The sequence below is a fragment of the Drosophila virilis genome, chromosome 2 (assembly GCF_030788295.1).
Source record: "Drosophila virilis strain 15010-1051.87 chromosome 2, Dvir_AGI_RSII-ME, whole genome shotgun sequence".
NCBI classification, from domain to species: Eukaryota; Metazoa; Arthropoda; class Insecta; order Diptera; family Drosophilidae; genus Drosophila; species Drosophila virilis.
This window is the reverse complement of record NC_091544.1, coordinates 26,856,637-26,874,624: the sequence shown is the minus strand read 5'-3', so window position 1 is coordinate 26,874,624 and position 17,988 is coordinate 26,856,637. Positions and strand designations below refer to the sequence as shown.

The 17,988-nt window shown below is 39.7% G+C and overlaps 1 protein-coding gene and 1 long non-coding RNA gene across 2 annotated transcripts; one reads left to right on the top strand and one right to left on the bottom strand.

Moving 5' to 3' along the window:
- Nucleotides 1-6,131: 6,131 nt before the first annotated feature.
- LOC116650291 (uncharacterized) lies at nucleotides 6,132-16,952 on the top strand. The gene is made up of 3 exons (XR_004303266.2): nucleotides 6,132-6,338; nucleotides 16,656-16,765; nucleotides 16,866-16,952. It is a non-coding gene; the product is annotated as an uncharacterized lncRNA (long non-coding RNA).
- On the bottom strand, nucleotides 16,583-17,015 carry LOC138910935 (cecropin-C-like). The gene is made up of 2 exons (XM_070207183.1): nucleotides 16,851-17,015; nucleotides 16,583-16,744 (listed from the first exon to the last, which is right to left on the bottom strand). Exons 1-2 carry the CDS (start codon nucleotides 16,947-16,949, stop codon nucleotides 16,652-16,654), a joined length of 192 nt encoding a protein of 63 aa, XP_070063284.1. The 5' UTR covers nucleotides 16,950-17,015; the 3' UTR covers nucleotides 16,583-16,651.
- Nucleotides 17,016-17,988: the final 973 nt, after the last annotated feature.

Sequence of the window (17,988 nt, the reverse complement as noted above, 5' to 3'; positions counted from 1 at the left end):
GGTAGCGACGGTGGTTATCGATGTCAATTGGTGACGTCTTTTGGCGCTTTTGTTTCGCTGTCGCTGCCAATTTATTTTCGATATTTTGTCAGGCACTAAGCAGCCATAATTCCCATTGCATTATGTGCGGCCTGAGAGAACAAACACTCGACCCGAATGACGCGACACACAACACACACGCGGCCTGCACGCAATTTTAAATGGATTTATTGATACGCTTGGCTGCCGCAACAACAAGCTAAGCAGGGGTAGTGGTAGGGGTAGGGGGCAGGGTTACATGTTTGCAAACATTGGCAGCAACAAATGCCCGGCTATATTTCAATTGTCACCGAATGAACCCATCAAGCCAAGCATTGTCAGCCACTGATCCTGGCACTGGTCCTGCATCCTGGTCCTGGCTTCTGGTCGCTTCATGGGAAAACGAGCGCTGAGTTTATTATGCGCATCATTTGCGAATTTTGATTTTAATGATTTAAGCGCCCGGCCAAAGTTGCCAAATTGAATTTTGATTAGTTAGCAACATTTCGCGCACGCGCCGCTACCTTTTCCCGTTGTTCCAGGACCGAGGGTCCTGTGTCCTTACGCATTTTGATTGATTTCAATTATTTGTCAGCTCGCTGTGCTTGTCAGGATAAAAACTAAAAAAAATGTGGCAGTGGCTGTGGTTGCAGATGCATCTGCCTTGAACAATTTCACTCTACTTTCCCCAAATTAAGAGAACTTTTTTTTCAAGCAGGGAATGTAAATTAAATATGCATAGTTTTTTTTTGTTATCACTTAAAATGTCGTTTAGAATATTTAAAGGCTAATTTATTTTTAAGGGCATTAAAATAGAAACCTTTGTGGTCTTTTATTCCTGTATTCAGGAAATTTAAATATTTTCATTTTTATATAATTAAACTCAATAATAAAAACAAACTTGAAAAACTATATTGTAGTTGTAAGCCATCCATCATAAATTTGGCAGACATATGAAATGTATCGGAATCGACCCGGTTGGACTACTCCAGCTACTAAGCTGATATAGAAAATATTCAATGTATATAGATCCATTATTAAGATCTTGAATTTGTGTGTAGCAAAACTTCTACGAACTCTTTATTTTAGATGAAAAAACATTTCGGGTTTTTTAAGATATCATGTATTTATTTACTTAGTATTGTTCAAGGTAGTTGTTTACCAAAAATGTTGATCGCAAATGCAAATCTTGATTTATTATAAATCTTTAATCATTTAATCATTAACCAAAAAAATTGAAACTGATTTATTAACTGATGTTGAATGTGACTTAAATTTGTTTTCACAAATGTTTTCTACTTAAAAAGCTCTCTTTAGATTGCGGCTCATGTGATGCGGCTCATACGAGTCGATCTAGCCATGTCTGTCTGTCTGTCTGTCTGTCCGTATGTATGAACGTGCCGATCTCAGAACCTACAATAGCTAGAAACTTGAAATTTTGCATGTGGATCCTCCTAGTATACGCGCAGGGTGCCGCCGATAATCGATTGCCCCGTTACCAAGAAGTCGATAAAAATCGATATCGATTTACTTCTTTTTGAGAAAATCTGCATTTGGTATTGGCAGAATAAGGCTCAGGGTATCCGGGCACTCCCGACTATAGACATCTTGCATGTTTTTAAACTTACTTTTAATATATATTGTTATGAATATTTTATAAAATATAAAAAATATTTATTTCAATAATAAATAAAATGCAGTATATATATTTATATTCGATTCATTTCTAAAACTAATAAAAGCCCATAAACTTTATTCTCTCTGAAGTTCCTTTAAATTTATGAACCTATGTACACATATGAACTGTTGAACCCTCTTTTAATATGCATAACTCATAAATGACCGGCAACTCACAAAACTTAATGGACCACAACCACTCGCAACAACAATTTCGGTCTCGAGTGCATACACACACTCATAAAGGAACACCCAAAAGAACAACAACAATAAATAATAAATAATATTTCACATAAATAATTGTTTCCCTTCCCGAATTCGTAACCCATACAAAATATAAAAAGGAAAGGCCATACAATTGTGGATGTTGGGACGAAAAATATGTTAACTAATCACCGTAGGAAAGGAGTTTTATGGGTTTTCATTTCCGCATATAATCGACTTATGCCACAAGCCAAGAAAAGCGGCCAACGCCGCCGCCGCTGCGTCATCGTCGAAGCAGTCAACGGGAAAAACCAAAACCGGAAATGTGGAACGTTAAGCGTTGAGCCAGAGATGCGACACTGGAGGTGATATATGTCAATCGGCAAAAATGTTGTTTGCGAAAAGTGCCGTAGAAAAATGTCATTTCCTTTATGAAACTCGGATATGAGCTGCGAGTGGATGTGGCTGTGGTCTCGCCCATGCTCTATAAACAATTCATATGTGCATTGAGTTGGCCAACACAATAACTTGTATCCAACACTAACACAAATCAACTGAAAGTTGCTGGCAATAAAAACAACAGGGGTTGCGGGTGAGATCAGCAAAAGAAGTAACTCCGTGAATATATGGTTATTGGGTCCAGCTCGACTGATAAGTCGGGCCGCAGCAATTACAGCAGCTTAATGACTTGTATTACCCGCCCGAGAGCCTGGCCCTGCCCAGTGGCAACAGTTGCCGGGGCCACTGGACAGGCGGCACAAAGGCGCGGCCAAGGCAACGGGTGTCATTCACAGCTTAACGCCGCATATTCTGGTCGCATTTGAATATCCAACGTCAGCTCCTGTCGCTGGCGCCTGAGCGCAGCTCCTGTTTCTGTAATTAGATGCCAGGCGCAACGCTTGCCAAATCCAAGATAATAACGCCGCGGTGGTCCTGTCTTTGAGTGGCACTCGTCAGTGGTCTGTGAAAAAATGAAACGCGGCAGGACGCTGGCTCAAACACTTTATCAATTGACACACACACACACACACACCATGACAACAATGCCACTCAAACTCCATCCACAGCTAATTGTAAATTCAAACAGTTTTTTTTTTCTACTATTCCTTTTTATGCCCCGTATTTTATTAAAAATGCGAAAGACAGGGTATAACCAACTTGTGCGTATGAATGTAAAAGAAAAGAGCCAAAGAGTAGTTATATTTCATGTCCGTTTTTGAATTTGGACTCTTTATTCTTGGGTATTATACGAAAACAAGTTTTTCCCCCAACAATCGATAGAAATCCAATTCTGGGTTTTTGTGCTCAGGAATTGTAGAAGCTGGAGTCACCAAATTTGGTGTGAATCTTTTCTATGGCACACACGAATCTAGAGCATTTCATTTTTGAATTACTTTAAAAAGTATTTTCAAAATTATATGCCTTGATTTTTATTATAAAATATCATATCAGAAAATAAACAAGAAATAAGTTAAAAATGATTTCTTCACATTTGAGCTAACTCTGCTTGGGTGTACAGGGTATCTTCAAGTTGGTGCAGATTCAACGTCAGCGCGTTTACTTGTGTTTTTTTTTTCAGTTTCTTGTATTTCTTTTATTGTATTGAAATTTGACTAACGCGCGTCCAGAGAAATTTATTGCGTTTCCTTGATAATGACATAATATTTTACGCTTCGACAGAGTCGCACAGGCACAGAGAGGGGTGGAGAACGCGCCAGAGCCGAGTGGGCAGCAAGTGGAGCACTGGGAACTTCACTTGAGCATCGACAGTTTTATTTAAATTTCAATTGTGTTTGCTCTGTGTGTGTGTGTGTGTGTGTGTGTGTGTGTGCTACACATTTCCATTAATTTTAAGTGGTGCGCTCACAGTTTCCGCCATGGAATTGGTAGCTGGGATTGCGTTTGCCTTTGCGGTCGGGTGTAGGGGGGTTGGACAGCACCTTGGGACCGCTTCGCGTCCATTGTTGGCAGCTGTATCTGTGTCCCTTGCATTATGCTATTGTTATTGACTTTTGCGCGCCGCTCAATCATAATCACAATCATAATCAAATGTTCGCTCCGCGCTTACCTGCGCCGGTTCTTATCAGCCAAGCGGCACGTCATTTGCATAATGCAAACATTGCTGTGCCATGTGGCAGACAGTGTGGCACAGACATATGTACACACAGCTAAGGCTCTTGCTTCAAATCAAAAGATTTGCCGGCTTAAACAAATTGGCAACATATTTGCTTTGGGCTTTCAAGTGGGCCACGTGAGCTGAAAGCCCAACATCTTCAAAGGTAAGGGCCAATGGGTAAACATTTTGCAAAAAAGGCCCAAATAAATGACGAAAATTGTGACCTTAATTTGCAAAAGTAAATAAAAATCAGGAGAGCACGGCCAACTGCGGCAAGCCGAATACTAAATGCCCTTCGCTTAGAAGTGCTTTGATATGCTCCTGTGCAAAAGTAGATATAAAGATATCTGTAAGAATCGAAAAGCCATAAATGATATAGTGCTTCCATCCAGGTGTCTGCAACAGAAAGACTGACAGACGAAGGGACGAAGTGAGGATTATGATTATATCGACTTGGCTGTTAATACTGATCAAGAATATATATGTATATGTATTTCTAAATATTTGATTAGCTGGAGAAGTCGAGCTAATCAAATAATTTAATATGGGAAAGGTCACCACATCAACATTACGTCTGATTCTTACCGTTACACATTTCGTGTCAAAATTAATATGATCTCTATAAGGGTATTAAAAGATAAAGACACAAAAGAAGAAAGCGGTAAAGCTGCACGCAAATAGGACTTTAAAATCTAATTTCGCATTTTGCCAGCAAACCGCCAAAGCCTGCAAATAGAGAACTTGGTGATTGGATAAGATGGAACCCTTTTGTAAAAATTTAAATGCCAGCAAGGCACACACACTCGCATGCATATTATTTGCAAATTAGCCGCTTGATGGACGGAGGGAGAACTTGATATGCGAAATGGAACCAATAAACCGTGAAGCACACGCATGCGGCCGCCAAACACCAGGCAGCAGGCACCATTCACCAGTTGCCAGTTACCAGTCGCTCGGCCTGGGCAATCAGTGGGCTCAATCCCTTTGGGGTGAAGACTGGGTCCAAGCACTGGTTGTCATTTTGTCAAACGCATTTGAGTATGAGCGCCCGCGGTGGTACGTAGCGTGCGGCGCCTTTCTCTGCATTTCGCTCTGTTGTTTGCTTTAAAGTTTACAGATATGTATTTTTTCCTATATACTTTTTGCAGCCACTGTTTGTTGTGTTGGCAACCGCTGGATGTTTCATTAAAGGGTTGGAGTGGGGGCTGTATTTGCTTTGCGAAAGTCGCAAAGTTTGCCCAGGCAGGAGCCTGGTGGCCACCACATTAGTCCTGTTTGTCATGTGGAACATGATTTGAGGCATTTCTGCTTCAATTGCTTTGAAAAGGCGGCTGCAAAATGGATATGATGAAAGAAAAGCGTACGCCATTTGCATGCTCTATTCCAATATATTCGCATGTAGAGAAGCCCATGCGACGGCAATATTAATGGATGCGCATCTTCTGCATATTGTAGGTTATGTTCAGCTGTGCTTTGTGCGCAACTGTACGCAGGAAAAGAAAGAGAGGGAGAGAACAGTTGCCGTTGTTACCTGAAGAAGAGTGAATATTCTATAAGAATGTGAATTAACTTATCTATGATAAATAAAAGTAAATCGGAATTATTGTTGATCAAAATTTACTTGAAAGTCTTTCAAGTAGAAAACTGTTAAAAATAGAAAAATATTTAGGTGCGCTTGAGATATTTTGAGATTTGAAGCAAATTTAATATGTTGTGAAGATCTTTCAGTTTAAAAAGCATTTTTCTTATTCGATAACCTTGACTTTCGAGACGATGTTTGTCACAGTTTTGGGTCTAAACTTGGGCCTGTACCATATTAATAAATAAAAATTGTTTTTCTTCTTTGATTTGTACACAATTCCAAAAATTTTAAGTAATCCAATATTTTACATTGTTTAAAACATGCTTATGGAGTGGTATAAAGGCCACGTTGTCACATTTTATTTTGATGATTTTTCTCTATTTGTTTTTCAAATTGATTTAAGTTTTACGAATTCATAAGGGAGACTGTTTCGTTATACTTATACTCAACACACTAATAATGTTGGAATTACAAGCTATGACAGTTTCACACCCATTTCATTTTATTGTCATACAATATATTTATTGTCATACAATACAAAATTAAATATAATATCTAACATATTAATGCTGTGTTTTGAAAATCTTTATGGTTGAGATATGCGTGAGAACCGTTTTACATATGTTTGATTTGCGATAAAGTTTTGGACTTTTAATTTGAATACATTTTTTTTGCAAATGCGACTCATTCAAAATGTCAAGGCTGCACTATGGATGCCCGACAAAGGGATGTTGTTCTAAAGTAAGTCGATATTTTATTTTTTATCATTTTTAAAAATTCTATCTAAAGAACGAAAAGCTACAAATTAAATACATATTCCACACACGAACTTTGTGGGCTCAAACTTATTGAGAATCATTCTTGTTTTTTTTTTTTTTTTTTTTTTTTTTTTTTTGATTAGCAGACAAATTTCCAAAATGACCAGCAAAAAATTGGTGCGACATAACAAGCTTGGAAAGGGGTGGAGTGAGGGGGGCGGGGAAGGGTAGGGTACAGACTGCACATTAGAAATTTAGAAAATTACAGAAACTAACGAGCAGAAAATACGTTTTGAAGTTTGCTGCATCATCATCAGCATCAGGACAATTGATGAACGATGCGCCGAGCTGGACACCCAAATTGGGGTGGACAGTGGGCACGTTTAACCCTTGCGTGTTAGCCAATTAACATGGCAACTGACGCAAAAGGACGCGCACTTGACCAGGCGACCACCAGTGGTCGGCGCCAGGTCCTGTTGTTGCTCTAATTGAAAGTCATTGAGCGTGAATAACTGGGCATTTGTTTGTACATTTGTCACATGGGCGCGCGCGCGCGTTAAACTTCAAACAGGTTAGGCAGCTGGCGGCATTTTCGGACTGCCCAAAGTTTTCATAGTCGTCGTGTCAAAATTTATAAATGGCTGGTCACTCGGTGACTGGTCAAGTTCATGTTATGCGTCAATTGTTGCGCCTCAGTGGGCAAAGTTCACTTGCCAATGCACACGAGTGCGACAGTTGTTGTGTGTGTTATTATGTAAACTTACAAAATCGGGGTCATAGTGTCCACAATTTTACAATTATTAAAAAAGTTCCTGTTCAGCGAGGGTGCCCGCTGCTCCATGTCTTGTATAGCACTAGTTGGTAAGGTCTCGAGATACAGATCTTTTCCTAGAATCGAGTGCCATTCGCAGTTCAACGCAGCGACCATGGCCCAAATCTGACCCAGAATGTCTAGAGATAGGGCGCTTTTCAAGTTGTAGGCTGCTTGTGAAGTGCTCAGAGTTGAGGCGTCAGTAGAGTAGTCGCAGCCTGATTTGTCCTGTCGGCACGATTGTCTGCTGGGGCACAGTTTGACATGCCCTGCTTTTATTTACATTAACATATGCAAAACTGTGTACGCCCCAATGTGTCACAACCTTATCATTATCATCTTTATCTAACCTAATCACTGGAGTGAAATTGAAACAGCTTAACCCTTATAAACAAGACTCAACTGTCTGGGGTGGCTCATCCGGCAGGCTTTCATAAATCACGCCGAGAAAAAATAATGTATAAAGATTCTTATGAAATATTACGAAATATGAACGCATGGAAAACTGCTGAAAAATCGCGTGACGAGCGCATGTCAAAGCGCAAGGGGCCGGGCCAGGGCAAAAGGGGTAAGGTAATGTCGGCTTAGAGTCAAACCGCACGCTCTCTGCAGGGCAGGGGCAAAGCGGCAGCTCGGGATGTGCGAATGCGGATTGAGCGGCGACTTACAAGCGTCTGACATCAATCAAAACGCACAAAGCGACGCGATGATGCGATTTGCACTAACGATGCAGGGCCCTAGACTCCGCTCCCAGTTCTGCACCCACTCCCAGTTCCAGGCCACATGTGTGACAAGAAGTCATTTGAAATTGGTTGAAATTTTAAAGTAGTTTGCGAGGGATTCGCGAACGCGTGTCAAACTGGCAGCCCCTTTGGGATTTGCCAGCCCTTTGAATAATGATGATGCTGTCGCCGTCATCAGACGGGTTTTTCGCTTTCGCTTTTGGGAAAATTTGCATGTGAAAATAAATCGCAAGTGCCGAATGCGCCATGTAATTTACACGTTTGACAAAGTATCAATGATATCGACGGGGACGACGTCATCGCCCGTGACACAAATCGTCGCAAATCGTTATTTACAATACACACATGACGCACCCGGTTGTGCCGCTGAGCCCTCTGCCCCCTGCTCCTGTTCCTGCTCCTGCTCCTGCTCCTGCTCACGCCGCAACCAAGTTGCGAGCTGTTGGGCGGGCGGGGCATCTCTTTGGCGGCGGCAGTGTCACAAATATCCCGCGGCGCTTTCGCTACACATTCGAACAACAATGTGTGAAAGTTTTTTTCTGTACTCGTAAAAAATGAAGCGCCGCATGTGTCAGACACAGGCCTCAGCAACAATCCGACCCCGCCCGCCACTCCTTTGGCCACTGCGCCTTTTTAGTAGTTTTTAATGTTGTTTTGGTCCCCGAGGCTTTTGGCACTCGGCTCCAGCAATACCCCCTGTTACCCCCCATCCCAAAAGGTCGCCTGGGGCGTTTTGTACTTTTCTACAAAATTAATTTTAACCACAGCCACCGAAATTGCAACAGTTCGATGATTAATGATTTGTTTTGGCCGGCACGCGATCGAGTCACAACTGTTCGTCTTCTTCCTTCAACGAAATCGAAATGACGAAATGTGATATGGCCCACATAGGGGCCTTTCCTTTTTCAGTTTAGTTGTTTTTTTATTGCCTGGAATTATTCATTTCTTTGTAAGCGTTAATCATTAATAATTTTTATGGCTGTTTCCCCCTAATCACAGCGTGGAGTGTAAGTCAAAATGTGTGTGTGTAATGATAAATGCATAAGATTAAGAAATATGAAAGCTCTGCTCGAGTGTAATCGACAGGAGACACAATTAATACTACTATTATATTATTTACATTGAAAGCAAGCTGACTGCATTAATATTTTTACAATTTTTAAGAAATACTATATGATAAGTCTTAAAAACTGTGCAGAGGTTCGTCTTGTCGGAACCGACAGGAGTTTCTTGTATGGAGACCTATTTTATACGCTTGTGAGGGGATTTTAATTTTGTCTTGAAATGTGAAATAAAGGAAGCGTAAATAGAAAAGAAAATAAAAATAACTTGACCAAACTCGAATTTTTTGAGTTCCACTATGATCTTCATATATTTATATGCTAAAGGGAAACGCATACAATAATATGAAATATTCTTCGAAGATATCCTTACTTTCTCATTTCAATCAAGTGCATGTACATTTTTATAACTTTGAATCTTTTATAAAGATTTATAAGTAAATTCTTGAACAAGTTTCCTACGCCCTTTGAATTTAATCAAGAAAATATTGTCCTAGTTTTCTAGAAAATTTCTTTTTCAACTAAATGTGTAAAGCTCTGAACATACTTTGAATATACATTCAGCACTCATTCGATTCGATGCCGTTGCGACATCAAATTTCTATGTTATTTGCAGTGCTCGCTATTTGCCATTTTTCAAGCTGTCAGCAACAGACACGCCACACGCCACATGCCACATGCCACATCCTTGCTAGCCTCTCGCCACCTTCGCTTAAGCACTTGGCGCCACATCGGGTTGCAGCAACAGCAGCAGCAGCAACAATAAAAAGACAAACATATTGACAGCTCAATGCTGTTACCGTAATGTTTAAATAAAAATTTGCATTCATTTAACTGAAGCTGGCGTCACCCACAGCCAAGGGCCTTGCCCCAGCCCGACCTTCATCTTTACCACGTCACCAACCAGCTCCCTTGAAACTGGCGCCAATCAGTGGCACGTCAAAAGTAACGCGCAGACATATTAGACATATGTTGCACACACACACACACACAACTTTGCAAAATTTATAAAAATTGCAAATGAAGCGCAACAACAACAACAAATTGGGCTTAACTACAAAATACCCTGTGTCCCTCAATTAATATAATATTTTTTAGCAGCATAGTCTAATATGAACGCCAGAATTTGTTTGCAGTAACAGACAGATGATATGATAAATCTATATATATATCAAAGTACAAGGATCCTGCTTTAAACGGATTGATCGATCTTGGGAGGTATCTAAAAAGAGAACCTTTCCTAATCTTAAAATCGATTATTCTCTATATCTGGGAGACTATGTGTTAGGCATAGAGCTTTTGTCTCTAGCTCTTATAGGTTCTGGGATTGACATGTTTATAGATTCGGGCAGATGTTTGAACGGACGGACAGATGGCTAAACAGATTAAGTTATTGGTGCTGATCAACAATATATATGCTTTATGGCATTGAACATGCCTAGTTTTTCTACCTGTTACATACATTTGCAAAAAATCATGATACCCCTTCTTGATCATTTTCAATGGCTACAGAGTATAACAAAAGCTACAGTGGCAAGTGAAAGTGTCCTGACGAGATGGGCGTTGTCGCTCGGAAAAGTGGAAATGCCATCAGCATTTGCCACGCCTATGCAACCCCGTAGCCCCGCAAAGTTAATGATGTTTTGCCAGGATATGCATAGTTGTTGCTATTGGCGTTGTTGTTGTTGTAGTAGCCATGCCGTGAAAAGCGCGAAATCTCTCAGCTTGTAGACTGGGAACTGCAGCACATGTGCGCACTCCGACTGTCGCCTGACTTTACACATTCGTTTGCAATTTTTAAGCCTTAGCAAAAATGGTTTTCTTCCAACGCTTTGTGACGCGTAAATTGACATTGCTTTGCTTTTTGGCCGCATCCACGAAGGGGACTTTTTCTTACAGCTCGTTATGCTAATATCCTGTTGCCAAAAAGAGTTTTGATTAATGATGCCTCAAATTGATGATAAAAAAATAGAAAGACGTGACAGCTGATGACGCTAGAAATTATTTTTTAGAAATGTTTGAAAAATAAGCCAAAAATAATAATGCGCGCGTCTCTTGCTTATTATATGAAAAGGTGTACAAGAAAAACTCTCCACTTACAACCAGACGAAGGTCCTGTCTGTGCTCGTTTCGGCTTCATATTACGCCACTTTACTCTTTCAATATTTAATCAGCGCTGAGAGGCAGCTCAGGCCCAGCCATAATCAAACAACGAACTGGGCAACGTAGGCGGGTGCCCTTAATCAAAAAATCAAACAATTGACATTCAATATGGTCTAATTTTTTACGCTGCCATTAAACAAATTATTGGCAGAGGGCATCAATAAGTTGGAGTGGGAAGAGAGGCAAGTGGTACTCCGACCCCATAAAACAAACGCAAAATGACAGGCAGCTCGACGTAGTCCGATATACTCCAGGGACTTGAAAACATATCAATAAACCAAATAACAAACAACGCGGCGCATTGTTAGCTTGGCGGGCTGAGTGACTGGTAATTGAAATTTTAGAATCAAACACGCCACAACAAAAACAAAAACGTGCAACAAAATGTTGCACAACTGTACCGAAAAGAAACTAAAACATTTGCGCCTGCATTTGACGTTCATCAGCCGCAGGCTCGGGCAAAAATGGAAAATAATTGCCGCAAATTTGATGTAAAATAAGTCAGAAATGAAAGCAAAAGGTCGCACACATTTCTAATACAATTTCCGCATAATTAAGTGCACTCAAAGGACACTCAGCACTCGGGACAATGCAACGCGCTGAGGATTTATGTGTGGCACTCAAGTGCCGCACCAAAATTAATTCAAATGCGCTGGGAAAAAAGTACAGACAATAACTGGGCCAAAGTTGAGCTAATCCTCTGGCATTTTCTTCTTTTTTCCTGCTTGCTCTAATATTATGCGCTTTGTCGCACCTCGAACTGGCTTTGATTCGGCGCTAATCGCTGAAGTGTCAACGTCACAGGAGACTGGCAAACAGCCGGAGCTGGTCGATTGGCCGGCCAAACAGGCCGTTTGCTTCATTTCCGCGTTTAATCACCCCCCACGGCAGGCAGATGCCTTTGTTCAGCTCATTTTGACACCAGCTCGGGCAGGGCCCATCGCCAGAAATCAGACCAGGAACACTCCTGCAAAACTAATTTCCCGTTAATGAGGGTGCCTGTCCTGTCGGTCTGGTCCGTTTGGTCCTTGATTCTCTCTTTTTACTCTGATTAAGACTTTTCCCACTCACACATGCGTCCTCATTAATAATTTTTGGCATTTTTTTCGTCACCGCTGCCACGGATCGAGATTAATTTGTGCCTGGCCAGAAACTGACGTGTGCGCCTGTCAGAAGGAAAACCTTCGGCCACATTTTCTTTTATCTTCATAATCGAGGCAACTGGGAACTGGGAACTGGCAATTGGGAACTGTGCCACGGAGCGTTAAATTGTTATTAATTGAATTGAGAGTCAAAAGTGTGTGTTATAAGTTTTAATTGGATTGCCAGCTTATCTATATAGAGATTAATAGAGAATTTCTATTGATAAAAAAATTCAGAATCAAATACTAATACAAAATATTGTCTGGCAGTAAAGTGATTGTCAAATTCGTATCGGAATTTCATGTAACCAGCAGAGGAGCCGCCTCTCGACAGTTCATTCCTATGGCAGTTATATGATATGCTAGTCCGATCGACTGTTTCCGGCATATATACTGCCTACAACAGAAAGACGGACCTATAAAAAGCTTCAAGCCGACAACTTTAAAGCAGAGAAAATAGTTCGACAGACAGACATATAGAGGGGGACATGGCTATATTAACTCGGCGGTTGATGCTGATCTAGAATATATATATATATACTTACTTTAAAGGGTCGGAGATATCTCCTACTGTGCGTTACGCATTTCATGACTAAATCATAAAGCCCTCTACAAGATTTGAAGAAATCCAAACTATTTCTTAATGCAATTTCGCCAACCTTCAACTCCCATAAATTTACCAAATATAACCAGTACATTTGAGTACATTTTGCTCTAGGTTTTTTAGTTTCCAAGATATATATTATGCCTTTATAGAGACGGATACACCCTTTACATGGTATTAAAACACTTGCGTATTTAAAGCTTGAAGTCTCGCCTAGCCTCTAAAGATATTAAGGGACATATGGTAAATATTTGTCAGCCAGGCACTCACGAGTGTATTCATCCTCAGCTATTCATAAGCGCAAATATTCATATGTGCCTTATCACCCTCACGCGATCTGAGCTGATCTGGTGAAAAGGCTTGTCATTGCGAGGCATTCGTGTGGAAATCGACAGTATTTCAATAATTTTTTTTATTAGACAACAGCTATGCGCAAAATACGCAGTTGAATGCCTAAACACAATGCTTGGCTGGATAGTTGTTGTAGTTGTTCTTGCTTTGTATCTCACAGATACATTTGCTGCAGGCAAAACAATTTCATTTGTGCTTGAAATGCACCCAAAAGAGCGCGCAAAACAGTGCGCGGTGTTTATTAAATTGTTGCGCCGTGGCCTGAAAAGGAGTGAGAGGTCAGGGAACAGGGACAACTGGGTCGACAGGGCGAAAGGGGCGTACACTGTCAGGACCCCAGACTGGTGCTGAGCGGCGCCGTGGCCAAAGGGTCCACCTTTTATTAATTTGGACAATGTAATGCGCCATCGTCAAGCTGGTCATAAATCTGGGCAAAACGAGCAGGCGTCATGTGAGTCCTTCAGCCGAGTTTCCTACAGAACAAAAGCCATTGAATTGCGTATGAAATGTAGTGCCCAACCTCGGGGTAGAAAATATCATCGCATTTCTCATGGCACGCTGCACATACATTCAGACAGTCCCAAAAAATAAAAATGAATAAAAAGAAAAGACAAAAATATTTCATAAATTGAATTGTATTTTTGCATTGTACCATATAGCCAAAAAACACCAAAATAAAAAATGAATAACAATCTATATGAAATAGTGCATAGAATGAATTTTTTCTTTGTGATTTATAACGCATTTAGAATATGGTCTCTAGGCGAACGGGCTTAACTAACATGTATCCTGTATTACAGGGATAAGCTTTTTTAATTTCTTTAGACTAAACCGCGAAGAGAGATTTATAACGCATTTAGAATATAGTCTATGGCTTAAGATGAACGTGATAAACTAGGATAGGATATCATAAAACTAATCTTTTAAAAGATATCCTCAGACGCTAAAATTGATATTTATCGATATGTGCAAGCCAGAGCAGAGCGAAGTTACATTCAGGTAGGTATATATACCCTAGATACCCTAGTTTATTCTCATGCTTTATCAATATCAGAGCCTTTAGCAAAGAAATAAATAAAAGCTGTGATAGATGATGATTGGGCGCAAAGTCCACTGCAGATTGCAGCTGCATTGTTAAAGGTTTAAACCGGAGCTCTAAAAAACTGTGCACCAAAAACTATTAAATTATGCCATACTCAACGGCTTATCGTTTCTTAAATATGATAAATTGTGGGGCAAAGTTAGGTCTAAGCAAATTAAATTGTTACGCTCGATTGCGGCGAGTGCTGCGTGGCATTAAAATTTTGGCAAAGATTTCCGCAGACGGCGTTCGTAAATTTGTGGCACGACCTTAGAGTGTGCGGCTGACAATTGCCACGCCCTTTGCCCAACGCCCAACGCCAACAGCCCGGCGGCAAAAACATTTTAAAATCACTGGCGAAGAGCGAATTGAATTTAAATTTGCTGATTATGCGGCCCAAACGCCACTTGGCCGTGTGCTCAAGTAGTGCGAATAATGGTTATATTGAGCCATAAAAGAAATTAAGTCAAACATTATTTTTAGCTCAGCCGAACAGCCTGCCCAGCTACACTGTGCTGCATGTTTTAGGCATGTGGGCAAGCACAACAAGCACCACCTTTTGAACTCGAGTTCGGGCAAATATTATTGATACATCGTCAGCTTCTCAATGGATTGTAAACGATTGTTGAAGAGCCTGCCTTGGAGGCAGCCCTGCGGGATGCCTCATATATATACATATATATATATATATATATATATATGGTCTATATGTGCGTCCTGTCTATCTGCGACGCATATTACAATATTTCGACATATTTTCAAGTGTTGTTGCTGTTGTTGTTTGATGCGGCCCCATGCGCGGCTTACAGATGATTTTCTGGGATTTACGACGCCAGCTCTCAGGCAAATAATAAAAAAGAGAATTTTACAATCCGCGCTGCGGGCGGGCGTCAGGAAGTTGTTAAATTACTTATAGATGGCGATGTGTCTGCCGTTTTTTTTTGTAATTTAAAAATGATTATTACATAAGCCGCCCGAGTGGGCAGGGGGAAATCAATGCATAAATTAGAATTTCGCCGTCTCTTTATTGTTATTCAAATGATTTGACAGTGGCGCTCTAATCAGGGCATTTGAGGCGCTCAAATGATAATGATTGACTGGCACTTGCAACGCCGAAGCTGTCAATAATTCAGAGCATGTGCCACGAGTTTTATAACCGCCAACGGCAGCGACATTGTAAAAGGACGAGCCAGCCCAGCCTGTCGATTTCCCAGGCGAGTTGCCCTAATCCTCCAGCATTGCCATTGTAATTAGGCCGCATTCGTTGCCTGCTCGTATTCGTATTCAAATTCAATTCATTTGCTCACTTTTGCAGCTCAAGTGCAGGCAGGTAATCCTTCAAGCATATCCCAATGCCAACCCACCCCTACCCCCTCGCAATCTGGGCACTTTAATGGCAACTATGTATGCACTTTCACAGGGCACGCTGATAATTTAATGTAAACTTTGCGGTCACGTGTCGACGTGCTCCCAAATGTAAGTAAATCAAAGCAAATTACACATCCATACACACACATGCGCACACATGTGTATGCTTGCCAGAGGCTAACCTCTAGCCGGGTTCCCTCGTCAACCCAAACCCAGAGGTTCACAAGTGTTTTGACATTTTAACGCGTTTTATGCTCAAAATGACCAGCAACAGCGGCTGCGGGAATCCGGGCACATGCAAGGGACCGGGGTCTATTGCCAAGGGAGCTCTTACACTTGTGCAATTGGTGGAAGTTTTGAACTAACTGTGAGAACTATTCGGTTCTCGAATATCAACCCTGTGAAGTAAACAGAAACGTGAACAACTGTACCTAGTTTTAGATTTATGCAAATGGGTTGATCTTGACAATGTTAATATAAGTTGCTAATTATTCAGATAGTATGGAATGTAGAGCACATGCATAAACTTATGGATAAAAAGGGTATAATGTTTTTCTGAAAATGCATCACTCAATACCTAGTGCAAGTCCGATAATCGGTAACATTCCTCGTATTCAAACAATCTATTATAATCGATATCTAAATGCTGTTTATTGATCAAATGTGTTTTTAAAGCGAGACTCACCACATTTTTCTTGTAATCTGAATTCCAATATGTTCAAACATGAACCATCGAGCCGCAAGCTGCAATATTTGGTTGAAGAACAGCCGAACCTAAGCCTGAACAATGTTTTTTATTACTATTCGATTTTTATTACTATTTAAAGCAATAAAACAGACATTCCTAGACATTGTTTGAAATGTGAAACGAATTAAATAAAATATAATTTTTATTAATATATATTTAATTTTTAAGAAACTACAAATAAATAAATAAATATGTTTAAGCAGATCTAGAAATTGCATCCCTTTTCAGCCTCTTGCTGTAGCGGCAACATTTGCGGCCCTTTCAGCTATATCCACAACCTGAATTGTTGCATCCCGAACATTTTGTCCAATGCGCTCCTGAAAACGTGAAATTTATAGGTATATATCATTAGTTATTAGGAAATGTAACTATTATGATTTATCTGGAAGTTAAAAACTTAATCTCTGTGCTCTTTTGGCTTACAATTCTCTTGCCAAGCCTTTTCCAAAAGTCGGCCTTAGCTTCTCCCATGCAAATAGCCAAAAGCAGCACAACGAAGATAAAGATCTTGTAGAAATTCATGTTCGACTTGGTAACAAAACTGGCTATGTTGCTGGAGCAATCGGAACCGAAAGACTGATGACCCACTGGACCGGCAGTAGATGCTTTTATATCCATCATCAACAAACGGGATTCGAATTTAAAGGGGAACTTTTGTTTGCCAGAAATTTCATGAAACAAATTTTGATATAAATCATCAAGTGTGATTCATGGGAAAGTCAATGTTTCATTTAAAGCGTGTCAAGCTATGTGAAACAAGATGTTTGCGATAAATTATTAACATTCGTAGAACTAATAAAATAATAAATGCAACATTTTTCAGCAGCTATGAATCACTTACTAAATACAACAAAGATAGTTAATCCGAATGGTTCTATGTCTTTAAAAATTATAAAACAATTACTGCCAACAAGTTCCTTAAACATTCATTGATTTATTAGATAAAGTAAACTGTATTCAATATTTCCTTTTCAGTTTCAAAACAACCAAACGGGTTCATCGGGTAGTAACAAAAAATCATTGTAAATAATTATTACACAATTAATAAAGAACTCGTCAAAAAAACGAACAAATATATTTATTAGCAACATACATTTAATTGATTTATAGGTATGTGAAAAACCTTTCAAAAATTACTCAAAAAATTGTTTATGAGCAAAGTTTATTTTAGATTATAATAAAAATTGCATACTCATATTCTTCAGTATTATAAATGAAACAACATTATTTATAATATTTAAAAAAAAAACATCAGTAGCTTTTATTATAAATTTAGCAGTAAAACAGCTCCTAGTAATATAATTTCGTAAGTAATTACAATTTTTCGTGCATGTTTCTAAAATGTTTCGCAAAAAATATAAGATTTTTTCATACTCAGTTTGAGATACTTAGCTTGAAATGCTCAAAATAGAATGGAAATGGCCTGCTTCATATTGAGAAAAATTCCCCTTCCAAGTTTGTAAAAATACAACTATATATTTCTACCTACCATATTTCGAACTACATTTTCATATCATTCCAGTAAAAAAATAAAACGTATGTTGTTCTTCGTTTTTCCAAA

Bases quoted from the DNA above. Each gene is read 5' to 3' on its own strand.
- LOC138910935 (XM_070207183.1), bottom strand. From the start codon at position 16,949: ATGAATTTCTACAAGATCTTTATCTTCGTTGTGCTGCTTTTGGCTATT. The intron at 16,745-16,850 runs GTAAGCCAAAAG...TCACGTTTTCAG, and splicing joins AAAGGCTTGGCAAGAGAATT to GAGCGCATTGGACAAAATGT.